At 42.8% G+C, this 19,473-nt stretch overlaps 1 protein-coding gene across 2 annotated transcripts in view; it reads right to left on the bottom strand.

Annotated features, from left to right (window-relative positions):
* Positions 1-2,650: 2,650 nt before the first annotated feature.
* RNF144B (ring finger protein 144B) overlaps positions 2,651-19,473 on the bottom strand; it is a 95,736-nt gene continuing 78,913 nt past the window's right edge. For both annotated transcript variants that reach the window (XM_023737489.1, XM_004382987.2), the window contains 4 exons: positions 14,880-15,084; positions 11,513-11,657; positions 7,162-7,251; positions 2,651-5,905 (listed from right to left, as the gene is read on the bottom strand). In XM_023737489.1, the coding sequence (XP_023593257.1) occupies positions 5,765-5,905; positions 7,162-7,251; positions 11,513-11,657; positions 14,880-15,084 (581 nt within the window). In that variant the 3' untranslated portion in view covers positions 2,651-5,764. The remainder of the gene's footprint in view (positions 5,906-7,161; positions 7,252-11,512; positions 11,658-14,879; positions 15,085-19,473) is intronic.

Below are 19,473 nucleotides of genomic sequence, written 5' to 3'. Positions count from 1 at the left end.
GCTGAGAGAGGACATAGCATTCCCCTCTCAGAGGCTGAGACTGCAGTCTCTTGGAACCTATAGACCTGGGTGAAGAAAGGCTCAAAATCACTAAGAACATGGAAGTGCTTTCAAGCAGTTTTGTATTCTTTTTCTGGCTGCCAAGCATTAGCTGTGTGACCTTTGACAAGGCACCAACAGGAAACCTTTGCTTTCTCTGTGAAATGCATCTAACGTCTGTGCCACTTCCCACACAGGATTATTCTCAAAGGTTCTTTAAATAAAGTACATGCAAAAATAGATAAATGAAAGGTATTATAATTGCTGGAGCCCTGGTGGCGCAGTGGTTAAGAGCTACAGCTGCTAACCAAAAGGTCAGCAGTTCTAATCCACCAGCTGCTCCTTGGAAACACTATGGGGCAGTTCTACTCTGTCCTACAGGATTGCTATGAATCAGAATTGACTTGACAGCAACAGGTTTTTTTTCTTTTTGGTTTATTATAATTCTTTCAATTAATTTGGAGAAATGAATTTCTTTCTCAGAATATGGAATTGAATGCTATCTTCAGGGTCTGAAAAAAAAAAACTAGGTTTATTTTCTAACAAATGAAAATAATTGAATTACAGAAAAGCCTAATTATAATTCTCTTTCATATCCACTAGATTCATAATTTACATTAAGTTTGTTGGTTAGGGCATTGATTAAAATCACTGCTGTATAAAATGCCTCCTTCAATAATTCTTTGGGAATGCAAATTCAAGGTTCTCAAACAATAAGCACACTTTAAACATGAAATAATGTTGACATTCTAGGAGATAATTAAGAACATTAGGAAACCATAATGTTATCAAAAATGTTTTTATATAATCTTACTGATTTCCTCAAAATGGATATGAAAGGGAAATTTGAATTAGAAGTCAACTGAAAACCTTTGTACTCAGGTATCATACTAAGAGCATAAAACATTCAATAAAACAGCATTGATAACCCCAGCACAGGAAGCTTCTGCTTTTGCAGATGCCTAAATCCAAGCTCTTTATCAACCTCTGGCACTCGGCTCTAGGTGAGTCCTGCCTTGAATACTAATCAAGTGGAAATGACCTTAAATTAACACTCTAATGTAAAAACCTTCCTTTAAAAATCATGACAAGGAAATACATTCCTCTAATAGACTTTTGGAAACTCTGGTGGCACAGTGGTTAAGAGCTACAGCCGCTAACCAAAAGGTCGGCAGTTCAAACCCACCAGGCACCCCTTGGAAACCCTACGGAGCAGTTCTACTCCGTCTTATAGGGTCGCTATGAGTCGGAATCGACTCGATGGCAAAGGGTTTGGTTTGGGTTTTTTTTGGTAATAGACTTTTGGAAGGTTAGAACTGATCTTAGAGAGTGTTTAGTCCAACATTTATTTTATAGAAATGATGGCTTTTGACGCCTGGCAGCACTTTTTATAAGAATGACCAAAGACTTCCAATATTGGTATTTCTCTGGATAATGATCAGTTCCTGAGCACTGTCAGTGTGGAACGTCATACCACAAGAAAGTCCACACCAAGTGAAGGCATTGTACTGCCCCATTTATGAAACATGGTAAACCCACTGCCATCGAGTCGATTCTGACTCATAGTGACCCTATAGGGCAGAGTAGAACTGCCCCATAGGGTTTCCAAGGGGCGCCTGGTAGGTTCGAACTGCCGCCCTTTTGGTTAGCAGCCGTTGCTCTTAAACTAAGAGTTATTTCCATAAGTGGTATTCAGATTCGGGTAATTTTTGTCCATTCTGAACCTAGGACTTACTAGTGATGTGGTTAGCTTCTGGAGGCTACAAATGAACGTGTCTGGAGACACACAGCACAACAAAGACTCACACACTTGGTTTCCTGCTCCACATTTATTGGGGCTAGAGAGACTAAAACAGCTATTTTCCTCCCGAAAAACTGGAAAAATATAATACAATTGCAATTTCTTAAATACATAACAAAACTTTCCGAATCATTAATCAACATGAGATGTAACAGCCTGTAGATATCAACTGTGACAGCTTTATAAAATTTCATTCATCTAAGGCATTTTCAAATTTGTTCTTAAAGTTACACATTCATACAGGAGTCTTTATACAAAAAGGCATCCATTCATAAACAGAAAGAAAAGTCTTCTAGAAGCACAGTGTAGGGAAGGCTAAAGTAATACATGTTTAGACTCTGAATAATTTTTAAGAGAAAATTTGGGATTCAAAGGAACAGTGATTTACATTCAAACAAACACGTGGATTTTCAAATCCAGATAGTTAAGATTTTCATGATGCAGGCTACAAGAAAATTCACTTATTTGTTTTTCAAAGGCCTCTTTCAAAATACAGATTTTACGTCCAGAGCGAACATTCATGGCATGAATAAGTAGGACAGCTAACACTCTAATATTTGCTTCCATATAAGCTTTCCTCCTCCCCTCACTACCTAAAAACAAGAGAAAATTTTTTGGATGGAGCAACAACCAAATGTTGTATCATTACCTTAAATAGTGTTTCTAGGTGGTGGGTTATCACATCCAGATAACAATTTGATAAAGGATATTTTATTTCTATTTCAAATAGACTATACTACTTCAATCCTATAGAGCACAGGTCTACTTTGACACACATGGGGTCACCATGAGTTGGAATCAAGTCCATGGCAACTTGTTTAGTTTTTTTTTTTGGTTTATGCTTACTTCAAACACAAAAATATTTTTGCCACAACATCCAAACATTATTATCTAGACTTATATTTCTTCCTAGCACAGAATCACTAGGAGAGGATAAAGCTGACAGAGGAAGGAGATAAGGTGAAATTCTTCACTTGCCAATCATCCAAAATGAAAATACGAGCCTCTGTTGGTATCAGCTGTCTCCCTGTAAACAAAGCCTCTAGATCGTCTTGGTCTGGCCCTTTGATACACCAGAGATACGTCTGGGTTTAACCTACCAACTGGTTCCTGTTGATTCGGACAATCTCACACAGGCCAATTCATTTAGCTGGTTAAAAAAGAAGTCGTCCTCCTTCCCCCCGCCTCCCCCACACCAAGGCACTTACCAACATTTTAAAAGTTAAATCCAGTTATTTAAAATCTGTTTGGCAAACAACCCTCTCTCCCCCCAAAAAAGGAGGTGATTCTGTTACAGTATCTCTATGAGAAGACAAGTTCCTTCAGTTTTGCCAAGGAAATGGATGCTTTCTTCCACCGTTACTCCAAATTCAGGAGCTGTCCTTCTGATAACATTTTCGGTTACTTGAAACCAGCTCCTGTTTAAAGATTCTTTGTGGAGCCAGGCTTACTCATAGTGATGGTATAGGACAGAGTAGAACTGCCCCATAGGGTTTCCAAGGAGCATCTGGTGGATTCAAACTGCTGACCTCTTGGTTACCAACCATAGCTCTTAACCACTATGCCACCAGGGTTTCCAAGCCTGGAGAGTTTAATTAGGAGGAGTACACGGCCAATACTGATATTCTTGTCATAAAAGTTCCATTTCAGCTGAGTTCCTGTGATCCCCTGAGCAGTTATAAATGCCCTCGTACCTACGATGAGGCAGTAGGCTATGTGTATGTAAGTAAAGGCAGTGGCCTACACAAGTGTATGTACAATGATATTCATACTAATACAAAACACTTCGATAGAAGAGGGTTGTTTTTTTTTTCCTGAAGTGTTTAGTGCTTTAGAAGAAAAGCAAAGACTCTTAATATTGAGAAATGTCTAATACATGATTAAAAATGGTTTGGGTTGGTTGCCAGTCAAAAGTTTTCCCGGAGTTCTCATCTATGTTCTGTATAAGCTGTAAATAAACTGTACGTGACCAACAGATGTACTACACATATATCAAGTATATACACGTGAATTAAAGTACTTTAAATACACGCATTCCCACTTAGTATACACGTTCCATTACATAAGCAAAGCATCATCCTTTAATAATAGGTCCAAGATAGCAGCAATTGAACACACCAGTTACCTCAAAACATACCACAGGCCCGGACGGTTCCTGAGATGGTACTCCTGGCGTCAAGACAAGCTCCCCATGAACACTGAGTACAGTTATCATGAAGCGCCATCCCGTGTGACTAATGGTAATTATGTATAATCCTGTCACCGGAGAAAAAGTTTTTTATCTTTTCAAAACCCGTTTATTAAACAGCTGATAATAGGAAAAACAAGTCACAGTAAAGTGACATCAATCCACACCCTTTAGGAAATAGCAAGCATTGAGGTTTTATTTCTTACCTATTTATTATTGTTTCGTCGGGGCCTTTTACAAACAGAAAGTCCTCAGACGGCCTCAACAGATGCCGAAAGGGCAGGATGAAACGATGCCGAAAACAGAACCGCTCAGAATTGTTTGAAAATATGTACATCACGTGATTCTCAGTTTGTTTTACAAAAAGAGATGACATGCTATTATACTATTTACTGTTTTAAAAGAGTTATTTTTATGAGTTTACATACACCCTCGGATAAGTTATTAACTCAGAACCAAAATTCACATATATAATGTGCAAAAAATATGTAGGTTGATTTATAATAAACCATATTGGTCACAGAAGGAAAGATAAAATGGCTTTTCAGTAAACATTTATTTTGTGTGTACTGTTGGGTATATCCATGCGTGCCCAAGGGATAGGAATTCTGGGTGGGCCGGAAATTATATGGATTCTAGATGTGCATACGGACTTTAATCTTTGCTCCTGGTGTGTATCTTTAGATCCAATTCTCCATCCGTTGGGTGCATGGACACAGAAGAAAGGTCCCTGTTATCTATGGTGAGGGTTCTGCACCTCTCCTACCCTACCCATATTTCATCTAAAGCAATTGTCTGGCTACTGGCTGTAAGAGCAGAGCCGATGGCCTGCAGGGAGTTCCACCTGCCCGGGGGGGGACACTGAGTTCGACCAGACTGCTCTACGTGCTGCACCTCGATTGCTGGGAAGGGACAACTCTCACAGCAGTTTCTCCTTCTTGAAGCCAAGATGACACAAACCAAACCCACTGCCACCGAGTTGATTACGACTCAGCGACCGTATAGAGCAGAGTAGAACTGCCCGGTAGGGTTTCTAAGGAGCGCCTGGTGGATTTGAACTGCTGACCTTTTGGTTAGCAGCTGTTGCTCTTAACCACTATGCCACCAGGGTTTCCCAGATCACACAAGGAGAAATCTATTGTGTTTCTGCCAAGGCAGTGTGGGAATGCTGGGACCAGTACATCGAGCGGCCGGCAAAGGCAGAACCACCACATCTACTCCTAAGACAAGCAGCCTGCTTTGTAGCTGCTACGAGAACTTTCCTTAAGCAGTCTTACCCTTCCCCTCCATGCTTCCACGTTGGTCAAAGCAACACAAAGCAGACTTCTGCTTCTCAGATACCACATATGCTGCCAACAGTTAGACAACGTATTTATTATATCGAATGTTCACTCAGGCCCCTTGAATTTGGCTGGAAGTTCAACAGCCCAGTTGGGATCCTTTAAGTGATCAAACAATGAAGTCCTAGTTCCCCGCAAGCCATCCCAAAGCTTCCAGACACGCTCCTTAGACATGGCCTGGACTGGAGAAGCGCGTTCTCTTTCCACAGGAACACAAGCATCACGGACTTGGCCTTTTCCAATGCCGGAGGCTGGCAGGCAAGTCCGAAGTCTGGACGCAAGAGGCACTTGCAAAGTTTGGCAAGAAGAAGGAGGCGAGTTCACTGAGTGGGGCTTTATCACTGTGCTGACTAGTGGAACCCAGACACCCGTGGAACGTGAGCACGGACAGAGCCTTTAGGTTGTGGATGGGTCATGGTTTTTCTTCTTGCCCCTACAGGACTTGCAGACACAGCAGATTATACACGGGGAGGCCAGGAGGAGCAAGGGTGAAGTCACCAAGGCGATGATGCCCAATCCCACGAGAATCCCCACCACCTGGAAATTTAGAAGAAAAGCGTATTTCAGCAGTTAAACCTTGTATGTATACGTATACTTACTGTACCCTATCGTAGCTGTTGCTGTGTGCCATCAAGTCGATTCCGACTCACAGTGACCCTACAGGACAAAGCAGAACTACACCCATAGTTTCCCAGGCCATAACCTTTATGGGACAGATCACCAGGTCTTTTCTCTTGCAGAACTGCTGGGTGGGCCGAATCGCCCACGTGTGGTTAGCAGCGGGTGCTTAGCCATTGCGCCACCAGGGCTCCTTTATTACACCATACCCGGGCACATGAAAGTTACAGTCAGGGAGCCTTTTAGCCAGGCCCAGCAACAGTCTGAACTAGACAGAAAGCACGGTGAGAAGGGCACATCAAATTCTAACTCAACCTCTACCGTAACCTCAAGTACAATCATTACCTGTTGGTGCCGGCTCTCTCTCTACCTAGGTCTCTACAACAAACTCACAGGGGCGTTAGTAACGATTCCTAGGATATTAACATTGACTCACTCAAAGGGAAGATGACAACATGGCCTCTAATAAATATATAACATTATTAAAAATAAGGCTGTCTTTGAACCTGCTGCACAAACACACAACGGCTCGTACAGAGGACACCAAGCCCCACCAGGGCCTCGTAGGAATTTAAAACACTGCCTTTCATGGCTAATACACCTTAAAAGGTTTTCATAAAGTCATTCCACCTTTTTTTTTTCAAGAGGAAAGAACACCTGCCTTCAATCTGCAGGTCACTGTTAAGTGTTTACGCCACTCTGGTGCCTCTGTGCCCCCACTTGTCCTCAGGGGGACTGTGCTCATCAGGTTAACATCAGGAAGTTGCTTCGTTACTTTTCCCTAGTCCTGCCCTGGAACCCCCCAGAACCTTCCAGGCTGGGATGGGAGAGGAGGTGACAGAGTGGGGAGGATGGAGAGGTGGGCTCTTTTTTCTTGTCTTTCAAGATAAGCGCATTAGCACCTCATTTATTATTAAAAAGTTCTACTTAAACAAGATATGTGAACTGACAGACATAGATATTAAATTACTTCAGATAAAGCATGCACAATATTCAGAGGGCATTGGTGTTACATTGATCAGTTGTCTGAATTACTCATTATATCAAGTTGAGGTATAGAGTCAAAATTTGTTCTGAGGAAAAAATTCAATCCTAGTGTCTTTTTTCCCAAGAGGTGGGCTCCTGAAGCTCTCATAAGTCTGGGCTATTTCCTGCTCCCTTTCAGGTGAGGATACCTGTGTTCGGTTCCACATCACTGATGCTCTGGAGTGGCCCAGTTTGTTCCTACACGGTCCTTTGTCATAATGCCTGAGGAAAATGTCATTCTGAAAAACAAAGAAAGAGGCTTTGGTCAACAGGCAGCTCTGAATGAGAGAGGGCTACAGACCGTATTGGACGGTCTGACTGGAATCAGGGGCCCTTCGGCCGATTAGTGACTCCCTCTAGGAAGTCCAACCTGTAATCTTTAGATTATAAGTCAGTAGTTTTGTAAATCACCAAGTGAAAACAGATCATAATAAATTAGACTCTAGATTGATTCTAAACAGGAGTAACGACCTGGTCTACTTATTTCAGAAAGGCAGCTCCAACAGAGGTGCAATACAGAATGAAATGATCGAGAGTAGGGCAGTTGGAAGGCCATTTGAATAAATCAGGTGAGGGAAAATAGCAATGGCTGGGGGATGATGAAGAAGAAAATACAATCATGAGACATTATGAAGGTAACTGACTACATAAGGGAAACAGGGAAGTGACCCCACAGAAACAGATTTTGTTGGGAAGACGATGACCATGCTAAATTTGAGAGATCCTTGAGATGTCCAAGCAGTACCATTCAAAAGACAGCTGACTATACAGATCTGGAGTTTGGGAGAAAAAAAAAGACTTGGGAATCATGGGTTGGAAGAACCACAGAAGTGGTGGAGACTACCCAGGCAGAAAGGATGTAAAGTGAGAAGCAACAAGGCTGTCCAACACAGACATGTAAAGGATGGGTTAAGGAAGACTCTAGAAAGGGAACTGAGAAGTAGTCAGACAGGTGGAAGGGGAACCAGAAGACATGGTATCACTCAGGTGAGTAGAGTGGTCAAGTGTCAGATGCAGCAGAGAGGCCATGTAAGATAAAGACTGAAGTGTCGATTGGATTTTACCAATAAGAAATCACTGGAAACCCTGGAAGGAAGACAGCAAAGTTATGACTATGTGGCAATCAGTGTCCACTGCTACAGAAGTACACTGGATGGAAGTAATGTCAACAGCAAGAGGGGATTATGCTACTTTGAAGCTTGGTTTCTAAAGGAAGAGACATGGAGGGGTGGTAAGGGACAGATGCTCAAATGCTTAAGCACTGGTCTACTAACCAAAGAGTTGGCAGTTCACACCCACCCAGAGGCACCTCAGAAGAAAGGACTGGCAATCTGCTTTTGAAAGGTCACAGCCTTGAAAACCCTATGGAGCTGTTCTACTCTGTAATACATGAGGTCGCCATGAGTCAGGAATCAACTCAACAGCAATAGGAGAAAGATGCGTGAGAAAAAGTTCACTCGTTTTTCAATGAGACCAACTTGAATAAGTGGGTATGTTGAGAGAGTAGACAGCTGAAGCTGAAGTCACAGGACAGAGAAGACATAACTAAAGGGGACCAGTCCCTGAGGATACAGCTGGAAGTGGAATCCCAAAGCAGATTAAGAACACCTCATCCTCTGAAACTACAAGAAAGAGGATCAAACTAGGAGATCACTCGAGCAAAACCCCAAATCACTCTGTTTGGTGTCTGTCTCGGGCTGGGAGTCTGGACAGTCACCCTTATCTCTGGCCCCATGCCTATAAACACAGCTAACCATCACCATCTGTTACGGATTGAATTTTGTCAAAAATATGTGTTATAAATCCAAACCTCTATGCCTGTGGTTATAATCCCATTTGGGAATGGGTTGGCTTTGTTATGTTAATAGGCAGAATTAGTGTAGGATGTGTCTGGAGTCAGTCTCTTTTGAGATGTAAAAGAGAGATGGGGTAAGATAGATGCCAAGCCACATGGAGATCTCCAAGGAACCAGGAAGCAGAAGCTGAAGAGACAAGGGCCTTCCTGCAGAGCCGACAGAGAGAGAAAGCCTTCTCCTAGAGCAGGCACCCTGAATTTGGACTTCTAGCCTCCTAAACTGTGAGAAAATAAATTCGTTTGTTAAAGCCGTCCACTGGTAGTATTTCTGTTACAGCAGCACTAGATAACCAAGACACCATCTAACACAGAACACTTGTCTAGAGAAAAACATAGCTACCAACATACCAGTTGCCCTGAGCTAAAACAGAGAACACAAGGTCAAGTGATCACAACAAGATTTTTCCACGTTCGAAGTCTGTGTATCCAGCCATTTAACATCTGTACCATCTCATGTCCAGTTCCAGAACAGTATGTTCTCTGCAACACCATACCCCAAACATACTGCAGGCAAAGGATGCAGAGATCTGATGTACTTGTTGACTTCCTTACATTTCTGCCTCCTAAAGAGAACCTCATGGGCCAGACTTCTATCAACCCAATTAGTATTCTGGTTAAAACTGAAGTTAAAAAAAAAAAAGACTGTTTTCATTTGTAAAGCATGAAAGGTATAGCAATCCTCATTCAGTTATCACTCATTTGGAATTATGGTAGGTCTCAAATATCAAACAACTATAATTCAAGGGGTTATGATAAATCCAATTTTTTAAAAAGAACAAAAAAAAATTTATTTCAACCTGAGCTGCTAAGAGTGTCACTAAAATGTCAATTTTCTTCCACTCAGCTTATGCCTCTTCTCAAAACACTGAGACTGAGCTCTTATTTGGACTTCTAGCCTCCTAAACTGTAAGAAAATAAATGAGTTTGTTAAAGCCATCCACTTGTAGTATTTCTGTTACAGCAGCACTAGATGACTGAGACACCATCTGACACAGAACACTTGTCTAGAGAAAAACATAGTTACCAACATACCAGTTTCCCTGAGCTAAAACAGAGAACACAAGGTCAAGTGATCAGAACAAGATTTTTCTTAAGACTCTTATGACTTCTCTAACTTTCCGTTACAAACCAGGCAGGACACGGCCACCACGCAATCCATGTGAACTGCGTATTCATGGAGCACGTATGACGCTAAAGCACTCCACAACTGCTTATGGAACGGACGCAAACTAGGCAAAATCAACATGAAAAGCTGAGAAAAGAGCGGCAGACCCACCATGGCTGGGGGGCTCAAGCTAACATGGACGTATTGCATAGGTCAAACTCGCAAACAATAGGGAATCTCCATAAACCACCTGGAGCCCTGGTGGCGCAGTGGTTAAGAGCTCGGCTACTAACCAAAAGGTCGGCAGTCTGAATCCACCAGTCGTTCCTTGGAAACCCTACGGGGGCAGTTCTACTCTGTCCTATAGGGTTGTTAGAGTCGGAATTGACTCCACAGCAAAAGGTTTGGTTTTCGTTTATAAACAACTTAACCCCACCCCAGCTTTAAAACACTGAAACTGAAGAAAGACCTGTCCACCAACTCTTCACACCACCCGTTAAGTGATTTCCTGCAGGTTGGGTGTTGTCTTACCTTATTACTATGTAAAGAACTCTGAGTGTATTAGATTTGTATTGCTGCTCTAACAAATGATCACAAATTTAGTGGCCTAAAACAACACACACTTGTCGTATATTAGTAGATTAGAAGCCTCATGTGGGTCTCCCTGGCTAACATCAAGGTGCCCACAGGTCTCGATCAGCCTTGGCACAGGGCTGGATGAAACTGCACCTGAATCGGAAGAGACAACCTCCATGACTGGTGAGGGAAAATAATAACTGGCCAGGCCCCATAATCTGGGAAAGGGACACTGACAATCAGTAGCAATACCACTGTCAGGCCAATGAATGGGAGCTAGAAAGCTGTTTAAGACACACCACTTATTTGAATTTTTTTTTTTTTTTAATTCAAAAAGAGGAAAACAAATGAATCATGGTAAGCAGAATACCAAAACCAACAAACAAACCAAACCCATTGCTGTTGAGTGGATTCCGACTCATAGCGACCCTACAGGACAGAGTAGCCTGCGTCATGAAAATCTTAACTACCAGTTAAGAATTCTGATTTCTCAGATTCTCCCCTGAGCCTCCAGAAAGGAACACAGACCTGTGGACACCTTGATGCTAGCCAGTGAGACCCACATCAGGCTTCTAATCTACAGAACAACTATACGACAAGGGTGTGTTGTTGTAAGCCACTAAATTTGTGGTCATTTGTTAGAGCAGCAATACAAATCTAATACACTCAGAGTTCTTTGCATAGTAATAAAGTAACACAACACCCAAGCTGCAGGAAATGTCCCTAAACCAAAAGCTTGCCTTTAAAGCTGAGGTGATACATTTAAGATAACGCAGGAGAGGTTTTACAGATACCCAAAGAAACAGGCTCGCGAAGTCTCACTAAGAAAAACAGATTCCTTTTGCAGGACAAAAACAGGCTCAGTATTTTTAAAGGAAGGCCTGTAGGATACTGGCTGTTCAGACTGCGTATGCGGGAAGCCCCAGCAAGACCACACCAGAAGCCTCTTCCACACGGAACTTACGTCCAGGTTCTGCAGACAGTACCAGCAGAATGCGTGCTTGCAGTTCTTGCACATCATCTGAGCACAGCCTTCGTTGCGTTCAATATAAACCCGGCAAACTGGGCACTGCTTAATGGGGCTTTCTGCGTCTGTCCCAAAGAGGGCCCTAGAAACAAAATGGATGAGAAATTGTGAGGGTTTAGGATCGGGAATGCTGCCTAATAAAAAAGCAAGAACCACAAGGACACACACTAAACAGCGCTGTGGAAAGAGCGGTCTGAACATAATTACTGCATTTTACACAAATAACACCTTCTATGTTTGTTTGCCAATTACTCCTCCCCCAGCAAGGTTTTTTTTGCCAACTGTTTTTTTTTTTTTTTTACATGTTGCTGTAAAAGAAAAAAATAGCATAGCGCACTTATGAAAATACCTCGCCGGGGGTGGGGCACAGCTGGCAAACAAACACAGAAGGTGCACGTTATTTGTGTAAAAATATGGTAATTAATTAAAGCCCTTCTGAAAGGTCCCTGGGTGGCGCGAATGGTTTGCGCTCAACTGCTAACCTAAACGTTAGCACTTCGAACCCACCCAGCGGTAACGCAAAAGATAAGGCCTGGCAATCTGATTCCGTTAAGGTTACAGCCAAGAAAACACTACAGAGCTCAGTTCTGCTCTGTAAGACGTGGGGTCGCCATGAGTCAGAGTCGACTCCACAGGCAACCACCACCACCAACACACTCAACACCACGAACTTCCAGGGAGCCTAAAGGGTGGGTCGGTCATTAACTCTTAGTTATCTGTGCTTGACTTGCTTCCCAGGAAGGGGGTAAAATAGGAGAGGTTCAGATGGCTCAGAACAAGAATCTTTAATTTTTTAATCTTTGGCTTTGAGTGAATTATGTAATTACACTGTCCACAGCTGATTTAACTCAGTATTTTGCCAAATGCATGTTTCATTCCCTGGGCACACATTGTCTGAATAAGAAGTCCAAGAAGTCTGCCACACAGCAGAGACACTAGTCCAGGATCCAAACCAGGCAGAGCTAATTTAGCTCATCATTTGTTCGTCAAACGAACGGGAAGTGGGACAGAAAACTCAATAATCAGTACTTCTTTAAAATGCCCGATATTATTGAAAATATTGAAGAAAAAAACAAAAACCCTGCTTCAAAGAGATGACTGGGCCAGCACAGGCTCATGGTCTAAGCAAAAAAACCAAACCAGTCGTCGCCAAGCTGGTTCTGACGCATGGCAACCCCACGTGTGTCAGAGTAGAAATGCACTCCCTAGCATTTTCAGTGGCTGATCTTTTGGAAGCAGATCACCAGGCCTTTCTTCTGAGGCACCTCTGGGCGGACTCAAACCTCCACCCTTTCGGTTAGCAGCCCAGCACGTTAACCATTTGCACCACCCTGAGACTCCTCACAGCCTAAAGAAGCATAGAAAATAAGAAGGGGAACACACTGGGGTGGGGCGGGGCAGAGAGGACAGGCGAGCCCCAGCACCAGGTTAAACTTTAGCTGCTGCTGATTAAAATCACCACCCAGCACACAGAGACATCCAGCTCACAAAGTGCCGTCAAACCTGCGATCTGATGGGGTACCGACAATACCGATACAGTAGTAAGACAGTTACTACTTTAATCACCCCCCCTTTTTTGAGATGGGAAAACAGACTCCAAGCACCTGAGTGACTCGCACGAGGTCACACAGATACCAACTGACAATGTCATAACTCAAATCCTCCTCCTCTGGGTTGCTGATATTGCCCAGGCTACTCACACACCTGACTGCTGGGACGGTAAAAGGCAGGAGCCTGGCTTTAAATCTGGCTGTGAGGCCACAGGTCTGCAATGTGCACGGATCTTCCTTCCCTCTGGTTTGTTTGGTCTTAGATCCAAGCACAGCATCATAGCCAGGTAACATTAATATTCTTGAAAATGGCTCTGTACACTTGAAGGGCGTTGGGCAATTAAACCAAATGGTCTACAACACTGCTATTTCTGTTCTTGCTAATGCAGAACAGCCATAGCCTCAAGCAAAGCAAGGGATCAAACACAAAGGTCTCTCACTCTGGGCCCTGCCGCTTCCGTAAAAGCTCTCCACGCTAAAAGGGACAGACTCAACTGATTCTCATGACAACAAATCTCAACCACCTTTTCAGAGAATAAATTAGAGACACACTCTTTTCCTGTACTACCTAAGAATCTGGGCTGTCCTAGACTGTGGGGGTATTGTTTCTCTTGTTATGTTTTCTCTGACTGGCAATTTAGTTGGGTAAGAAAATAATTTCTGCCCCATTTTGTAAGCACGAAGAACAAAGTGTACCGCGAGCGGTGGACACAGTACTTCAGCAAACAGCTGTCAACAAGCCAAGACTTCCCACTAAAAACCAGTGCGTTACAGCACCTCTCTACCTAACGAGAAAGCAAAATGATACAAACTCTGATTTCAGCAATATCTTGGAAGATTCTCCAGCCATAAATAACTAACATCCCCTTAGAAATGCTTCATTGATTATTCTTTACTAGCAGTTTACCAGTTCTGAGACAAGTTCTTCAGGGAAACAACCAATCTGTACATGCCATCACCATAACGGTGTTGGTGAAGAATACTGAATACACCATGGACTGCCAGAAGAACGAACAAATCTGTCTTGGAAGAAGTACAGCCAGAACGCTCCTTAGAAGCAAGGATGGCGAGACTTCGTTTCACGTACTTTGGACATGTTATCAGGAAGGATCAGTCCCTGGGGAAGGACATCATGTTTGGTGAAAGTACAGGGTCGGCAAAAAAGAGGAAGACCCTCAAGGAGATGGACTGACACAGTGGCTGCAGCAATGGGCTTAAACATAGCAACAATCGTGAGGGTGGTGCAGGACCGGGCAGTGTTCCATTCTGTTGCACACGGTTCGCTAGGAGTCGGAACCGACTCGACGGCACCGAACAACAACAACACACACCTTCACGGGGGCAGTGCTGGTTCAGTGGTAGGTATCTCGCCTTCCATGTGGGAGACCCAGGTTTGATTCCTGGCCACTGCGCCTCATGCACAGCCACCACCTGTCTCTCAGCGGAGGCTGGCGTGTTGCTACGACGCTGAACAGTTTTCAGCAGAGCTTCCAGGCTACGATGACGAGGAAGAAAGGCTTGGTGATCTGCTTCTGAAAATCAGCCAGTGAAAACTCCATGGATCACAACAGTCCTATCCGCAACCACCCACGGGGATGGAGCAAGACTGGGCAGCATCTCCTTCCTTTGTGTGCGGGCTCATCATGAGCCGGGGTGACTTGACAGCAACTAACAGTAACAACACGCCATCCCAAGATATCTCCTTCTCCAAGAAGCCCAGCGAGTCACCCTAAAGACCAACTTCCCTTTCTTACCCATGCTCTGTGGGCAGGACCACAGGCTGACTGTCTCTGCAGGAGACATCTGCATGCCAAGCGTCCTTGCAACACGAGCAGAATTTCAAGTGGCAAGAAGGGCACTCCACCAGCACGGGCTGTCCTGGGTCACTGGACGCCACGCGGCACACCGTCTGACAGTCTGCGACGGGACACCATGTCCGGTAGGGGTCCAGGTGAACCTCTAAAGTGTAAAAAAGAGAGCGTGATGGTCTTTCAGTCAGCCTGGAGGCTTTCCCCTTTCATTTATTCTTTTTTTTTTCCAACAATTTCTACATGTTTTATTCAGTGACATTGATTACATTCTGAAAGTTGTGAAACCATTCTCACTATCTTTTTCCAAATTATCCCACCACTATTACCATACACTCAATGATCCCGAAGCAAACACTCCCCCTTTCTCTTTCCCTTCCACTCCTGATAGCCACTGATCATGTTCGGTTTGTATATATTTGCTTATTTCATAGAAGAAAGGTCATACAGTATTCGTTCTTTTGTGACTGGCTTACTTCACACAGTATAATATTTTCAAGGTTCATCCATGTTGTGGTATATGCATCGGGACTTCATTTCGCTTTATGGCTGAGTATCATTCCATTGCATGTCTGGACCACCTTTTGTTTCTCCATTCATCTGCAGATGGACATTCGATTGCGTCCACCTTTTGGCTTATACTGAAAAGTGCTTCAGTGAACGTCAGTGTACGGGTTTCTGTCTGTCTGTGTTCCTCTTGTCCCTTCTTCCCGGTATATAAGTAGGATTGGGACTGCTGAGTCATACGGCAATTCTGTGTTCAGCTTTTTGAGGAACCATCAAACTGTTTTCCACAATAGCTGTACCATTTATTTATCTTCTTTTGTAGGCCAACATTTATGGAAGTACAGTACAACCAAGGACAATGATTTCTATGACAGGTCTTTTTAATGAATTCAAACCTACTGCCCACAAGCTGACTCATCCCAGCTCCATTTCTCCAAGTAGGTACCAAGGGATAGATCACCACCGCCCTTAGGAACAGATATGTCATGCTCTCACTCATCAAAATTGGTAACTCTTCTGGAATGTTTCTTGCCCTTGAGGACACAAGGAAGACAAAAATCCCAAGTCTCTTCTATAATTATTTTGGATACTATCTTGGAGGAAAACTAAACATGAAGAATCTGTTATGGGTAGGGCAGAAGGGGGAGTCTTTTTCACAAAAGATTTTGTCCTTTTGGGCACTGAGAAATAGGTAGCGAATTTTCCTCTGTTGTAGACAAGAAAATTAAAGAACAAGGAAAGGTCAAATACCATTTATGGCCCACAGAGTGTCTGGTATAGCTTAGCCAAGAAGTCAGATTACCTGTCGATATGGGTATTCTGCTGCCCAACCAGTGTGCTAAAAAAATCGGCTGCCATCAAGTCGATTCTGACTTACGGTGACACCACCATGTGTGTCAGAGTAGAACTGTGCTCCACAGGGTTTTCAATGGCTGATTTTTCAGAATTAGATCACCAGGCCTTTCTTCCAAAGCACCTCTGGGTGGATATGAACCTCCAACCTTTCGATTAGCGGTCAAGCATATTAACGGTTTGTGCCACTCAGGGACACCACCAATGCAGTAGTTCAGAATAATTTGTAAATGACCTACATGCTCTAAAAACAAGAGGTAGGGACTTTCACAGACTTGACAATGACAGCCAGTGATACCACATCAGCTGCATCCACAAGCCATGTACATCCTTCATTGACAAAGAAAACGGGCTTGTGGGGAGGGAGGGGACAGCTATCTGTATTCAACTGTTCAGATATCTTGCTCAGTTTTCCTTTGTCTGTTCAACAACAGACCCAGTGTTCTCTCTCTATAATGTGATCTTTGAGGGAACATATCATGTGAAAAAATGATGTTATTTGAGGAGTGGCCTTTTTTTTTTTTTTTAAATCTCTGAACAAATGTATTTTACAAATTTGAAACTGATTTAAGATTTCTAGTTTTAAACCTCCTAGGGCTTGTGATCCTTGGAAATTTATACACATGAGGCAAACACCAAAGGGTATGCAAAAAGGAAATGAAGGCATTAAGTGGGAGTTTTGTTTTTAAAACTAATAATTTAACAAATTCAATTATCAGGAAAAAAAAGTTTGAAGCGTTCCAGTAAACACTGGGTCCACTGACGTCTGAGCTGAAAAATGCAGTAATTGGATCTATCCATATTATAGGTTCTTATTCAAAACTAGTATCCTTAAACAGATTGTCTTATCTAATCTAATGTCCCCCTTAATTCTGGGGGAAGAGTGTTGGAGAATGATGAGCCCTTGCCACAGACATACTCGTAAGAGGGAGACCTATGATCAAGAGAGATGGAACTTCTTTGGGAGAGGCTCGTTAGAAAAAAGTCCGGAGAACAGTAACAGACAATGTCTCCAAAGTATTGACCTTTTGTTTCCATATCACTTATACCTTCTTCTGAACGGTTCTAGCTGCTTCACAAATACTAAGCCCAAAGAAATGAAGGCTGATATGTAACTTAGACTAATGACTCCCCCAACAAGTATCTAGTTACCATCCATTCTAAATCAGAAGTCTTCTAAAAGTGTGATGAAAAAGAAGGAAAAGTAAGGGAAAGGGAAGTTAGGACACAAATTACAGTTAAAATTGATACCAGCCCTAGTGGCAGTTCAGTGGTAGAATTCTCGCCTTCCACGTGGGAGACCCAGGTTCAATTCCCAGTCAATGTGCCTCACGTGCGGCCACTGCTTGCCTCTCACGTGTGTCAGAGGAGAACTGTGCCCCAGAGGGTTTTCAGTGGCTGATTTTTCAGAAGTAGATCACCAGGCCTTTCTTCCAAAGCACCTCTGAGTGGACTTGACCCTCCAACCTTTTGATTAGCGGTCGAGCATGTTAATAGTTTGTGCCACCCAGGGACCCCACCAATGCGGCTTGCGTGGGGAGGCTGGTGTGTGGCTATGATGCTGAACAAGTTTCAGTGGAGCTTCCAGACTAAGACAGACTAAAAGAAAGGCCTGGTGATCTGCTTCTAAAAATCAGCCAATGAAAACCCTGCAGATCCCAAGGGTCCAATCACATTATGCACGGGGTAGTAAACAACAACGATGATCACCTTAAAAGATACAAGAATGAAACGTGTTCTCATAACTCCCACCAACGAAAATTACTTGGTAGAAGTTCTGACTCACTTGTTTTTACTAGCTTATTATTTAGCAGATCTGGGGTGATATAATAGAAGCAAGAACAATAAATACAGGACCAGTTACAGATTGTGATGAATTCCTACAAAGAACCTCAGTATGCAGTATAGCTATGGTACACTGTCAAAAGCACAGACAAGGGAAGAGTCTGAGCTACAGAAAACAGTGATCTGTTTTATTTTTCTCCACTATGACAGTACAAAGGAGTCCTGGTGGAGCAACAGTCAAGCACTTGGCTGCCAGCCGAAAGGTTGGTGGTTCGAATCAGTGGCTCCATAGGTGAAAGATCTGGTAATCTGCTCCTGGAAAGATTACAGCCTAGAAAACCGTATGGGGCAGTTCTACTCAACATGACAGTACATACAGGACAGTACAAAGGAGCGTGGAGGAAGAGGGAGAAGGCAGACATTATAGCTCTCTCCACATATCTATTTCAACAGCAACCTTGTTCTCTATGCGTTTCTTGGAAATGGGCTTTCTCTCTTTAGATTGCAGGCAAGGTCTGTTTCTTTGTACATGCTCCAGTTATACTGACTTGTATGCTCTGATATAACGAACACAGTGATGGAATGCTACCTATTGATTTAAAGCAGTAATTCCTGCATTTTTCAAAAGCAAGGTATACTCTTGTGAAAATAATTGAGTTAGAATATATACACTAATAGTCCCATCTTGAACTGCCTTGCACTGGAATTGATTTTTCCAATCTCTTTTTAGTACTCTCACCAAAAACTGTGCATGGCGCACTAAAATCATCCAGTACCAGTCCTGGTATTGAAAGTACGTTATGATCTACATTGGACAATCTCAATCAGGGCTCTCTACATTTGGAGAGGCATTGACTTGGCAAAACATGGAACTTTACATACAGCACTTTCAACTCTAAATTTCCTTTATGATTTATAAGGGCAACAAAGAAAAATTTCCTCACATTAAAATAATAATTTCTATCTCTTCAGAAACCCTACTGCATCTCTAAAACTAATATCCATTTTGCTTCCTATCTCATCCTGATCCTTCAGTGAGTGATCCACTTTCATGGATTCTTTTTTTTTTTAATTGTACTTCAGGTGAAGGCTTACACAACAAATAGTTTCTCATGAAACAGTAGTACACATACTGTTTTATGACATTGGTTAACAATCCCACAACATGTCAACCCCCTCCCTTATCCACCTTTTTTTTTTTTTGCTGAAACTATACATAGCCAAAGATACACCATTTCAAAAATTTCTACATGCACAGTTCAGTGACATCAACTACGCTCTTCCAATTGTGCTGTTATTCTCACTTATGATGAAGGCTTACAGAACAAAAGTTTCTCATTGAACAGTCAGTACACATGTTGCCCTATGACAATGGTTAACAACCTCACAACACATC

Source organism: Trichechus manatus, unplaced genomic scaffold (assembly GCF_000243295.1).
Source record: "Trichechus manatus latirostris isolate Lorelei unplaced genomic scaffold, TriManLat1.0 scaffold00103, whole genome shotgun sequence".
In the NCBI taxonomy this organism is placed as follows: Eukaryota; Metazoa; Chordata; class Mammalia; order Sirenia; family Trichechidae; genus Trichechus; species Trichechus manatus.
This window is presented reverse-complemented; position numbering and strand designations above follow the sequence as displayed.